General features: G+C 52.6%; 1 protein-coding gene across 1 annotated transcript in view; it reads left to right on the forward strand.

The window, feature by feature from the left end:
* The window catches only part of MCM3AP (minichromosome maintenance complex component 3 associated protein), a 48,360-nt gene that overhangs the window by 17,595 nt on the left and 18,346 nt on the right, over positions 1-12,419 (forward strand). The window contains exons 7-16 of the mRNA XM_058661525.1: positions 192-389; positions 663-931; positions 1,814-1,976; positions 4,212-4,372; positions 5,019-5,260; positions 5,694-5,896; positions 6,655-6,755; positions 9,588-9,719; positions 10,120-10,233; positions 12,161-12,313. Coding sequence (XP_058517508.1) covers positions 192-389; positions 663-931; positions 1,814-1,976; positions 4,212-4,372; positions 5,019-5,260; positions 5,694-5,896; positions 6,655-6,755; positions 9,588-9,719; positions 10,120-10,233; positions 12,161-12,313 — 1,736 coding nt within the window. The remainder of the gene's footprint in view (positions 1-191; positions 390-662; positions 932-1,813; positions 1,977-4,211; positions 4,373-5,018; positions 5,261-5,693; positions 5,897-6,654; positions 6,756-9,587; positions 9,720-10,119; positions 10,234-12,160; positions 12,314-12,419) is intronic.

Raw genomic sequence — 12,419 nt, forward strand, 5'->3', positions numbered from 1 at the left:
AGCAGCCGGGTCTTGAACCAATGCTCATTCGGAATGAGTTTTGCTTGTGGCACCACAATGCCAGCCCAAGATCTTGGATATATTGTTGGGTGTATAAGTGTGTGGCTTCCCCTTCTTGTGTGGCTTGCCTGGACTGGGAGCCCAGCCTCGCACCTGCCACACAGGCATGGCATCCTGCTCCCTGTCTCCAGGTGGACCATGCGGCAGCTGTGAAGGAGTACAGCCGCTCCTCCGCCGACCAGGAGGAGCCCCTGCCACATGAGCTACGGCCCTCGGCCGTGCTCAGCAGGACCATGGACTACCTGGTGACGCAGATCATGGACCAGAAGGAGGGCAGCCTTCGGGACTGGTACGACTTCGTGTGGAACCGCACACGGGGCATACGGAAGGTACCTCTGCTAAGGAGACTGGCAGTGCATGTAAATCGCCAAAGCAGACTTGTACACCTTTTGACCTTAACCTTCTGCGTTTCATATGTTTGCAAAACCTTTACAGAGTCCTGTGAAAATGTGCTTTGTGGGCTTGGGTTGGAATGGAAATGTGACAAACATAATGAGCTGGGATCTTGTGGTTGACTCTGCGTGGGAGTGCGTGTGTCTGAGGAGAGGGTGTTGAGTGTGGAGGCGTGTGTGTGAGCGTAACCTCCCCTTGCCTGTGGCTAGGACATCACGCAGCAGCACCTCTGTGATCCCCTGACCGTGTCCCTGATTGAGAAGTGTACCCGGTTTCACATCCACTGTGCTCACTTCATGTGTGAGGAGTCCATGTCCTCCTTCGACGCCAAGATCAACAACGAGAACATGACCAAGTGCCTGCAGAGTCTGAAGGAGATGTACCAGGACCTGCGGAACAGGGGCGTCTCCTGTGCTGGCGAGGCCGAGTTCCAGGGCTACAATGTGCTGCTCAACCTCAACAGGGGGGACATCCTCAGGTGAGCGCGCCCCTCCTGAGGGGCAGTGCCCGGCGGGGTGGGAAGGCCCAGGGAGCAGAGAGGAGCTGCTCAGAGTGACCACTGGCAGTAGTGAGAGCTGCCGTGGGGGGATTTGCTGGTACAGCGCATCTTCTCTGCTCGCTTGTGGAATCTTGTCCTCGGTGCTCAGAGAGAACAAGCAGGGAAGCTTCCCACTGAGAAGGGCCGGTCCCTGCGGGAAGCCAGGCTGCCTGTTGGAGTTGCTAGCGATTTTCAGGCAGCGATTTTCAGTACTCAGCTCTGAAAACGGGAAAAGCTTGTGTAATGAAAGCGCCCAGGATGGGGTATTAAGGACAAATGAGTGCTAAGCCCCAGCCTGTTTGAGGAGATGTATGTGAGCAGTGGGACTGGACCCCTGGGCTTCAGGCTCTGATGCTGGCCAGCAGGACTGGAGGTGCTCACTGTCTCCTTTGCTCCAGGATTCTTACGTTGTGCTGTGACATTTACTGAGCTTAATGTCTTCCCCGAGAAACTGAAGAGTCTGATTGTGACTTTCAGGTTTAAGCCTTGTAGATAATTAGGTTTTAGAGAATTGCTAATACAGCATTTTGAAATGTCATCCACTTCTCCCTCATTGTGAACCTTTCAGATTTATTTTGAAAATGGGTAAATTGTATTTTAGACTTCGTTGTTAAGCAGAAAACAGGTCGTTGTTATTAAAGTAACTCTTGGATCATTGACTGCTAGTTTGGTGCTTGTTTATTTGTCCGTAGTAAACTGCAATTACTGGTGCATTTCACCCAGGCACCTTCTCGGTGTGGTTGAAGTCTGGGTGTTTGTCAGTCTTTGTGGGAGCTTTGGTTCAGAGGAACATCCTGACCTGTTGCTCACTGTCATCAACAGAGAGGTGCAGCAGTTCCATCCTGCTGTTAGGAACTCCGCTGAGGTGAAGCTGGCTGTGCAGGCATTTGCTGCCTTGAACAGTAATAACTTCGTGAGGTTCTTCAAGCTCGTCCAGTCCGCTTCCTACCTGAACGCCTGTCTTCTGCATTGCTACTTCAGTCAGGTCAGTAGCAAAGCTGTGCTGGCACAGGGTGGCTCTCCCAAGGCCTTTTTTTTTTTTTAAGATTTATTTTTATTACAAAGTCAGATATACAGAGAGGAGGAGAGACAGAGAGGAAGATCTTCCATCCGATGATTCACTCCCCAAGTGACTGCAACGGCCGGTGCTGCACGGATTCGAAGCCGGGAACCAGGAACCTCTTCCGGGTCTCCCACGCGGGTGCAGGGTCCCAAATCTTTGGGCCGTCCTCGACTGCTTTCCCAGGCCACAAGCAGGGAGCTGGATGGGAAGTGGAGCTGCTGGGATTAGAACCGGCGCCCATATGGGATCCCGGCACGTTCAGGGCGAGGACTTTAGCCGCTAGACCATGCTGCCTGGCCCATCTCCCAAGGCCTTTTCCCAGCACTGTGTGGTAGCCTGGGGACGGCTGCCATCATCGCAGGCTGTGGCACGGTTGGCACCATTGGAAAAGACCATACAATGCAAAATGCCTGTCCTTTCTTTCATTAAAAAAAAAAAAAACAAAAAAACACACAAAAAAACTGGTCCCAGCGCTGTGGCGTAGTAGCTGAAGTCCTTGCTTTGACCATGCCAGGATCCCATATGGGCACTGGTTCTAATCCTGGCAGCCCCACCTCCCATCCAGCTCCCTGCTTGTGGCCTGGGAAAGCAGTCGAGGACGGCCCAAAGCCTTGGGACCCTGCACCTTTTGGGAGACCCAGAGGAAGTTCCTGGCTCCTGGCTTTGGATCGGCACAGCACCAGCTGTTGTGGTCACTTGGGGAGTGAATCATCGGATGGAAGATCTTCCTCTCTGTATGTCTGACTTTGCAATCAAAATAAATAAATAAATAAATAAAAAAGATAAGACAGAAAACCAAACTTCTATTTTTGCGGGAAAGGCAGATTTACAGAGAAGAGACAGAAAGCTGTTTCATCACTGGCTCACTCCTCAGCTGGCTACAGCAGCCAGAGCTGAGCAGGTGGAGCTTTACCTGGCACTCCACAGCACTGGCCCTGCAGAGGCCTCTTCTGTCATCTAGACCAGCGAGATCTCAGTAGAGTGATACGAAACCAAATAGAAATCCCGCAGCATATGTTCAAAATCCCTAAATTTTCTTTCGCAGTTGTTAATCCATGCTGTTAGAATGAGCCTGGTGCTGCTTAATTCATTTCATAAGTATTTCAGTGTCACCTCTTTGCTAATGTGCTGTGTTGTTCACTTCTTTCTCTAACGTGGAGTTTTGCGTGAACTTCTGGCTCACAATGTCTAGAAGGTTGATTCAGGAAGCTGGCTCCTTTGGCTGATCTTCCACCTGCAAACGCCGGGATCCCATATAGGCTCTGGTTCGTGTCCCGGCTGCTCCACTTCCCATCCAGCTCGCTGCCTGTGGCCTGGGAAAGCAGTGGAGGACGATCCAAAGCCTTGGGACCTTGCACCCACATGGCAGACCTGGAAGAAGCTCCTAGGTCCTGATCAGCTCAGTTTCAGCCATCATGACCACTTGGGGATTGAAACAGAGAACACAACGTGTTTCTGTGTCTCTCCTTCTCTGTAAATCTGCCTTTCGAATAAAAATTGATCATAAACAATTTTATGTATGTATGTATTTGAAAGGCAGAGTACTGTTGGGGAGGAAGTTGGCAGTGAGAGTGAAGAGGAAGAGAGCCCACTTTGGTCTTGCGGTTGACTCCCTAGGTGGCCTCAGCAGCCAGGTCTGGACCAGGCTGGACCAGGCTGGAGCTGGGAACCCGAGCTCCATCCACATCTCCCACATGGGTTGCAGTGGCCTGAGCTCTCAGGCCATCTTCCAGCTGGAGCCTGACTGCACTGACATGACATGATAGTGCTGCTAGTGTAGCGTTCGCTGCCGTGAGGTTGTAGCAGAACAGTGCTGTGGCAGTGCAGTTCCAGTCCCTGTGCTGCCTGTAGTGTCAGTGCCATGGTCAGCCTTGTGGGACATTTTCTTTTGCCACCACACTCTGAGCTGTTGCCCTAGTTTTCAGAGTGAGGGCTGTCTGGACTCTGCTCTGTGTCCACTGGGATTAGAACCAGCGCCCATATGGGATCCCGGTGCTTACAAGACGAGTTCTTTAGCCGCTGAGCCACTGTGCTGGGCCCAGGCTCGTTCTTTTCTAAGACTCTTTGCCGTTGAGCAGAGGGCCAGACTGCCTTCTGGGGTGATTTCTGTGGTGACCGGGCAGCTGATTGTGTTCCTTTGATGGGCGTCTCTTTCAGATCCGCAAGGATGCTCTCCGGGCACTCAACATGGCCTACACTGTGAGCACACAGAGGTCCACGGTTTTCCCCCTGGACAGTGTGGTGCGCATGCTGCTATTCCGAGATGGTGAGGAGGCCACGGATTTCCTCAGCTACCATGGCCTCACGGTTTCTGATGGGTAAGACCTGAGCGTGGAGCTGCACGCCTCTCTGGAGAAGGCTCATTCCACGGGCTGCCTCCCTGGTGTGCACGTGAACTTGTTGAGACTCAGAACAGCTGGCGTGTTCCCAAGTTTGCAGCTTGGTCATTAGCAGATGGGAGTTCAGACCAAGTTCTCTGAACCCAGCTCAATACTTCCATGAATTACTGAAGCACAAGGAGCTTCAGGGTCCTGCCCCTTGAAGATGGTGATCCCTGGCCTGTGAAGGCCTCTGCCCACCTCTGGTGGCCAAAGTGGAGATACCAGGCAGAGCTTTTCTCTGCTGCAGCCAAAGTCTTCCGAGACTCTGGTGAAAGTCCCAGGAATTGGCATAATTTCCCTCAGCGTCCTAGGTGCCGGGCTCCCCCACCCTGCCCGTGTGTTCACCGCAGTCCTGTCCTTGTGGAGATGGGGCAGGTTTGATGAGCTGAAGCTCTTCCCAAGACCGGAGCTGCACACGTGGCTCCTCCTGAGACCAGGGGATTCAGGGCAGGGAGGAGGTTGGCCACGGGGCAGTGGGGACTGTGCCTTCCTCCCTTGCCTGTGCCTGGGACGGGTCCTAGGGCTTGCAGTGCTGCAGTGCCATCCCTTGACTTCACCTGATGAGCCTCTGTGTGGTCTGCAGGTGTGTTGAGCTGAGCCGGTCTGCGTTCCTTGAACCAGAGGGATTGTGCAAGGCCAAGAAGTCGGTGTTTATTACCAGGAAGCTGATGGTGTCAGTTGGGGAAGTTGTGAATGGAGGGCCATTGCCCCCTGTCCCTCGACACACCCCTGTGTGTAGCTTCAACTCTCAGAACAAGTATGTGGGGGAGAGTCTGGCAACAGAGCTGCCTGTCAGCACTCAGAGGCCCAGCTTGGACACAGCGGGTGAGTGACGCTGCACTCGAGAGAGGACGCTAGTGTGGTTCGCCCTCTTAGTGACCTGAGGCTGTGGCAGCCTTTTTCCTGGTGCTCCGACAATGCGGTGTTTTCCAGATGGGATGCCCATGGGCAGAGCCTTAGCACAACCCCCTGGGGGAGGGGTCCCCTGGGACAAGGCCAACCACTCTCCAGGGTTACCTGGATGGCTGGGGCTGTTCTTTTGTGGAGACCATGCTGTGTGTGTGTGTGTGTGTGTGTGTATACGCATGCGTGTGGGATGGGCTGTCATGTGTTGCCTGCTCTTCAATGTGTGTGCTTGCGTGATGGGCCATCCTGGATGGCTGGGGCTGTTCTTGTGTGAAGACCACGCAGTGTGTGGGTGGTTGGGTGCAGGTGTGTGTGCTGGGCCGTCATGTGTTTGCTATGTGTCTCCTTTCAGGTGGTGGGAGAGAAGAGGAGTGTGGCCCAGAGGCGGTGGTGCCCACGCCTGGTGCCCTTCTGCAGCCCGTCCCTGCCTCTGCGCTCTCTGCACACCTGGCTGCAGTCCCAGCATTGACCCCGTCTGGGGCACCAGGCCTCTTCCAGTCCTCTCTGCAGTCTGAGCTGCTTCCTCCAAAGCCTGCACCTGTGTACTCTGACATGGTAGGGAATCCTCTGGATCAGCGCTCTGAGAACCCTGCTGTGCGCACACACTCTTGATCACAGTGGTGAGAGCAGCACTGAGCCCAGCCTGGGCCCTGTGTGTGTGAGATCCAGCTGAGCTCACACCTGTTCCTCATGGCAGCCAGTGACTGGCTGAGCCCAGCCTGGGTCCTGTGTGTGTGAATTTGTGTGTGTGAGATCCATTTGAGCTCACACCTGCTCCTCATGGCAGCCGGTGACTGGCTGAGCCCCGCCTGGGTGCTGTGTGTCAGATCCAGTTGAGCTCACACCTACTGCTCATGGCAGCCTGGGCCCTGTGTGTGTGGGGTCCAGTTGAACTTTCACCTGCTGTTCATGACAGCCAGTGACTGGCTAAGCCCAGCCTGGGCTCTGCTAGGATGGTGGGCTTGGGCAGAGCTGGGCACTGAATGTCTGTGTACATTGGGTGCTCTGCACAGGTGCTGGGTGCTCACTCTGCTGTGGGGTGTTGGGGAAAATCTAAGGGAGGCCTGAAAAATGTCAGATACTGAGGCTGTTTGATGTGGACAATAGGAGGCTGGCTCCAAGTAGGATGAATGTCTAGCTGACAGTAGCCTTGCCCCTGCCCCTTTGGAAGGTACTGTTATGTTCAGTGGAGGACACTTCTTGAAGCAGCATAGTAGACCCCCAAGTTGGTGAGATGGCGTCTAGTCCAGTGGCTGGGTCTCGCTCTAGATTTCTGTTCTGTTGACTTTAGACCCATGTGCTGGTCTCTTTAGGACCTGGCTCAGGTGGTGGATGAGCTCATCCAGGAGGCTCTGCAGAGGGACTGTGAGGACGTCGGCACGGCGGGGGCGGCTTATGCAGCCGCTGCACTTGGGTGAGTGGCAGCATCCTGCCAGGCCTGCCTGCTTGCTGGGTTTTCTCTTACTCTTCCGCACAGAGCACAGCTGCTTTAGTAGCACAGGTGCAGTCACAGGCTGGTTTGTTCTAAGATTTGCTTGAAAGGCAAAGCATCAGCCAGAGTGGGGAGCTGAGCGAAATCCTCCGTTTACTAGTTTGTTCCAAGGCCAGGCCAGGCTGAACTAGTGAACTGGGAGCTCCTTCTGGTTCTCCCTGAGAGCGTGGGCCGTTGTCCTCTGGCTTCCTAGGAGCTGTGGTGGGTGCTGGATCAGAGCACAGCAGCTGGCCTTCCAGTGTGATTGCCTAGGCAGGTCGGCTTGGCTTGCTGCGCCAGGGCGTTGGTTCTGGTTTGGTGGCAGGCCCAGCTGTGGCCCTGTCTCCTTGATCATTGGCAGGTCATTGCCATTTGTGTCTTCTCTTTGAGCACCATTTGCTTTGTTAAACTTTACACATTAAAAAGCTATTTTTTGGGCATGGCGCAGTAGTCTAGTGGCTAAATTCCCCACCTTGCACGCACTGAGATCCCATGTTGGTGCCAGTTCTAATCTTGGCAGCCACGCTTCCCATTCAGCTCCCTGCTTGTAACCTGGGGAAGCATTTGAGGATGGCTCGAAGTCTTGGGACCCTGCACCCACATGGAAGACCCAGAAGAAGTTCCTGGCTCCTGGCTTCAGGTTGACACAGCTCTAGCCATTGTGGCCGCTTGGGGAGTGAATCAGTGGACGGAGATCCTCCTCTCTGTCTCTCCTCCTCTCTATATATCTGCCTTTCCCAAACTAAACACATACATAAATCTTTAAAAATATATATATATATATATATATATTTTCTTTAAACACAGTTTAAAAACTAGGAGAAATTAGTTTGTTTGCCTTTAAAACTTTAAATACCCACTTTTGGGGCCAGTGTTGTGCCTTAACAGTTAAACTGCCACCTGCAATGCCAGCATCGTGCTTGGGTACTGGTTCAAATCCCAGCTGGTCACTTGTGATCCAGCTCCCTACCAGTGTGCCTGGGTGAGCAGTTAACTGGCACACGTGCTACCCAGGGGGAGAACTGGAAGGAGCTCTGGGCTCTTGCTTCAGCCTGACACATCGCAGTGGTTGGAGGCATCTGACAGTAAACCAGCAGATAAAAGCTCTCTTTCTCTTCTTCTGCAACTCTTTCAAATAAACATTAAAGATTTATTTATTTATTTATTTGACTAGCAGAGTTCTAGATGAAGGATATGGAGGGAGGGAAGTAGATAAAGACCTGCTGTCCGCTGATTCCCTCCCCACGTGGCCACAATGGCCGGAGCTGAGCCCGGCTGATGCCAGAGCCGGGAGCTTGATGCGAGGCTCCACGCAGTGCAGGCCCTGCATCATCTAGTATCAAATGTAACAACCTGGGCCTTTCTGGGACTTTAGGCAACTGTGGCAAAGCAAATGGAAATCTAGTAACTTCCATAAATTTTGGAATTTTGTTTTAGAAATCCAGTGCACATGTAGTGGCACAATGACAGGAAAAGGTATTTTACCTGTAGATTATACCGAGGGATTAAACCTTGTCCATGCATTTGATTCTTTGTTGTTGTTGTTAAGATTTAACTTTGAAAGTTATAGAGTTACAGAGAGGGGAGACAGAGAGAAAGAGGTAATCTTCCATCCACTGGTTCACTCTTCAAATTGCTGCCCTGGCCGGAGCTGGGCTCATTTGAAATTAGGAGCCAAGACTTTCAACCAGGTCTCCCACGTGGGTGCAGTGGCCCAAGGATCTGACTCATACTCTACTGCTTTCCCAGGCCATAAGTTGGAGCTGAATTAAGAACTGAACAACCGGGACTTGAACCGTGCCAGTATAGGATGTTGGCACAGGCTGACAGAGGATTAGCTTGTTAAATGCCACTGTGCTGGCCCCTGATTTTTTTTTTTTTAACATGACCTAGTGTTAGACACATCCTTTCTCCTTTATCAGAAAAGTTGTATTTATTTTTATTTGAAAGGCAGAAATCTAGGGGAAACAGAGCGAGAGGATTTTCATCTGCTGGTTCACTCCCCAAAGGCTACAGTGCCAGAGCTGTGCTGGTTCGAAGCCAGGAGCCTGGAGCGTCTCCTGAATCTCATGTTTCAGGAGCCAGTCTCTGCTGCTTTCCCAGAACCAGAGTCCCATGGGATTCAGCTTGCTATACCACTGTGTCAGCCTCAAGTCCTTTTTTCAATGTACTGAGTGTGTAGACCTCTTTTGGTTTTTATCTGTTTTAATTATGCAATTTATTTGACAGAGATACAGGAGCTAAATTGGAAGTGGAGCATCCAGGTCTCCAACTGATGTCCATTTGGAATGCCTGCATTGCAGGCAACAGCTTAACAAAGTGTGCTACAATGCTGTCCCCAGAGTCTGTGTTTTTAACAGTGAATTTAGTTTTTATGCTAAATGCCAAGTAGGGCTTTTTTTTTTTTTATTACAAAGTCAGATATACAGAGAGGAGAGACAGAGAGGAAGATCTTCCATCCAATGATTCACTCCGTAAGTGAGCGCAGCAGCTGGAGCTGTGCCCATCCAAAGCCAGGAGCCCAGAGCCTTGAGCCTCCTCTGGGTCTCGCACATGGGTGCAGGGTCCCAAGGCTTTGGGCCCTCCTCAACTGCTTTCTCAGGCACAAACAGGGAGCTGGGTGGGAAGCGTGGCTGCCTGGATTAGAACTGGTGGGATATTGGCCTGTGCAAAGCAAGGACTTCAGCCGCCCAAGCCGGCCTTTTTTCTTGTCTGTGTTAACTTGTTTGCTAGCCTTCTTTTCTGGTGACCTTGCTGTCCGCTTTGCTCTGCCAGTGTTTCTAATGCTGTTATGGAAGATATGCTAATGTCTGTGACCGTGGGCCTTCTGAGAAACATGGCCACTGAGGAGCTGACTAAGGAGCGGGAGCGGAGGGAGGAAGAGCAGCAGCGTGCGGAGGAGGAAAGGTGAGTATGTCCATGCCTTACGCCATGGCGGTCAGCATGGCAAGAACCTGCTCTGGCTCGTGATGCCCAAGTGGTAGCCACTGTGTTCCCAGCAGACCCCTGCTGGCCTTCTGGCCACCTGCTGTGTTTGGGCCTGTGGCATGAGTCAGGGTCCAGACAGAGAGGGGACATGGGGCAGCCTGCCAGCTCCACTGCATGGCTCAGACCCCTGCTGGCCTTCTGGCCACCTGCTGTGCTTGGGCCTGTGGCATGAGTCAGGGTCCACAGAAAGACGGGGCGTGGGGCAGCCTGCCAGCTCCACGGCATGCCTCACAACCCTGTCTGCTGGTGCAGAAGCAGAATGATCAGTGCTGGCTTTATTTGCAAATATGGCCCCTTTGCATGTTTCTTTGTCCTAAAGGTTGAAGCAAGAGAGAGAGCTGGTGTTGAACCAACTGAGCCATAGCCTGGCTGCAGAGCTGGCAGAGCTGATGGTGAGAGAGTGTGTGCGAGAAACCTGCTCCCAGGAGCTGAAGTAAGTGAATCGCTGCGCTTCATGGTGCCTGAGGTGTGGACATATGGGAGGGAGAGGCTGTCGGGGTCAGACCTTGTGCAACCAGGATCCAGGAACTTCTTCCAAGTCTCCCACATGGGTGCAGGGTGCTAAGGCTTTGGGCCGTCCTCGACTGCTTTCCCAGGCCACAAGCAGGGAACTGGTTGGGAAGTGGAGCTGCTGGGATTAGAACCGGCACCCATATCGGATCCCAAGGCGTTCAAGACGAGGACTTTAGCCTCGAAGCCACGCTGCTGGACCCCATCCCCTGGTTTGTTTCTAGCCAGGTCTAGGGGGCGCTGAAGCCAGGAACCAGAACTCTCTCCTGGTCGCCACCATGGGGGCAGGGGCCAAAGCGTGTAGGCCATCTGCTACTGCTTTCCCGAGCAGTCAGCAGGAAGCTGGATCAGTAATGGAGCAGTCAGGACTTGAACTGGTGCTCAGTTTAAGATGTCAGCATCGCAAGGGGTGACTTGGCGCACTGTGCCACAACACCAGTTCCCTTTCTTTTCTGCTTTTTAGCCCCTTTTCTTTTAGGAAATGGTTTGGTACTTTGCTCTCTGAGAGATTCCCCCAATCTAATGAGAACTTGATAAATGATTCCATAATCTGCAATAAATATGAAAATGGAATTAGTACAAACTTCTGAAGTGGGAGCTCTGAAGCATTTGAAAGTGAATTTGGGAAGCACTGTGACCTTGGTGTGCACTTGGGACTAGGTGTGTACCTGGTGTCCCTGAAAACATGGAGATGTCATTCACTGCTTGTGTCATGGCTTGATCAAGGTTTGAGGGACAGACCCTTAGCACCCTGCTGAATGCAGAACTCGACATGTCTGTGCCCCGTGTCTCAGCACCAGTTGAAGCCCAGCTTCCCGCCCCCAGTGCGCACGGTGGAAGGCAGCAGGCTCGCAGGTCTCTGCCTCCTGTGACACTCCTGGGTAACTTCCAGTGTTCTGCTTCAGCCTGGAGCAGCCTTGGCCATTGGGGCGTTTGGGGGTGAACCAGCAGATGGAGATCTCTCTGCCTCTGTCCTTCAAATAGGGAGAGAGGAAGGCAGGTGAATGGGTGGACGGGTTGTGGGAAAGGAAGAGAGAGGGTAGGAAACGTCTTCCATCCCTAGTTCTGTCCCCAAACGGCCGCAACGGCTGGAGCTGAGCCAATCCGAAGTCAGGAGCCAGGAGCTTCTTTCAGGTCTCCCATGTAGGTTCAGGGTTCCAAGGCTTTTGGCCGTCCTCTACTGCTCTCCCAGACCACCAGCAGGGAGCTGGGTGGGAAGTGGAGCTACCGGGACATGAAGCAGTGCTCTTATGGGATCCTGGCATGGCAGGGCAAGGATTTAGCCAGAGAGGCATTGTGCCATGGAGACACTATTTTTTCCCTCTAAAGATGTGTTTTATTTATTTTAAAGTCAGAGTTAACGGAGAAAAAAGCTGAAATAGACAAAGAGGTCCTCCGTCTATTGGTTCACTCACCAGATAGCCATAGTGGGCAGGATTGGGCCAGGCTGATCCAAGGCCAGGAGCCTAGAGCTTCTTACGGGGTTTCTCCCTTGGGTACAGGGGCCCAAGGAACTGAGCTATTCTCCACTGCTTTCCCAGGACATAGGTGGGGGGCTGGATGGATGGAAAGTGGAGCAGCCAGATGCAAGCCAACACCCATATGGGATCCTGGTACCATAGTTAGGGTTAGCCTGCTGCCCGAAGTTTAGTTCTTATTACAGGGTTCATTTGAATTTGTGATTTGGCACTCTGTGCCTCTCTTGTCGTCTCTGTATTTTAAATATGATTGAAAGTCTTAGTTTCTCTTGTAGTGAAGATTTAACTGCAGTTTGCTAGCAAGGATGTGGAGTCTGGCACCATGTAGAGCAAGGCCTCACTGTTGTAGACCGTGGTGTATCTGTCTCCTAGGCTGGCGGTAGAGGCGGAACAGAGGGCCCGCGTGGCCCGCTGCTGTGAGGATGTCTGTGCCCATTTGTTGGATGCGTTTCTCGCAGAGGAAACTTTCCAGGTGGCCAGGGAGACGCTGCAGGAGCTGCAGTGCTTCAGCAAACACCTGCAACGGTGAGTGTGTCAGACGCAACCCATGTGGAGGGTCAGTGGGAGCGTGACCATGCTCACCTGATTGGTGACAAAGGGATCAGAGAATATTACGGGAGCACTCTGCCTG

Source organism: Ochotona princeps, chromosome 3 (genome assembly GCF_030435755.1).
Source record: "Ochotona princeps isolate mOchPri1 chromosome 3, mOchPri1.hap1, whole genome shotgun sequence".
NCBI lineage: Eukaryota > Metazoa > Chordata > Mammalia > Lagomorpha > Ochotonidae > Ochotona > Ochotona princeps.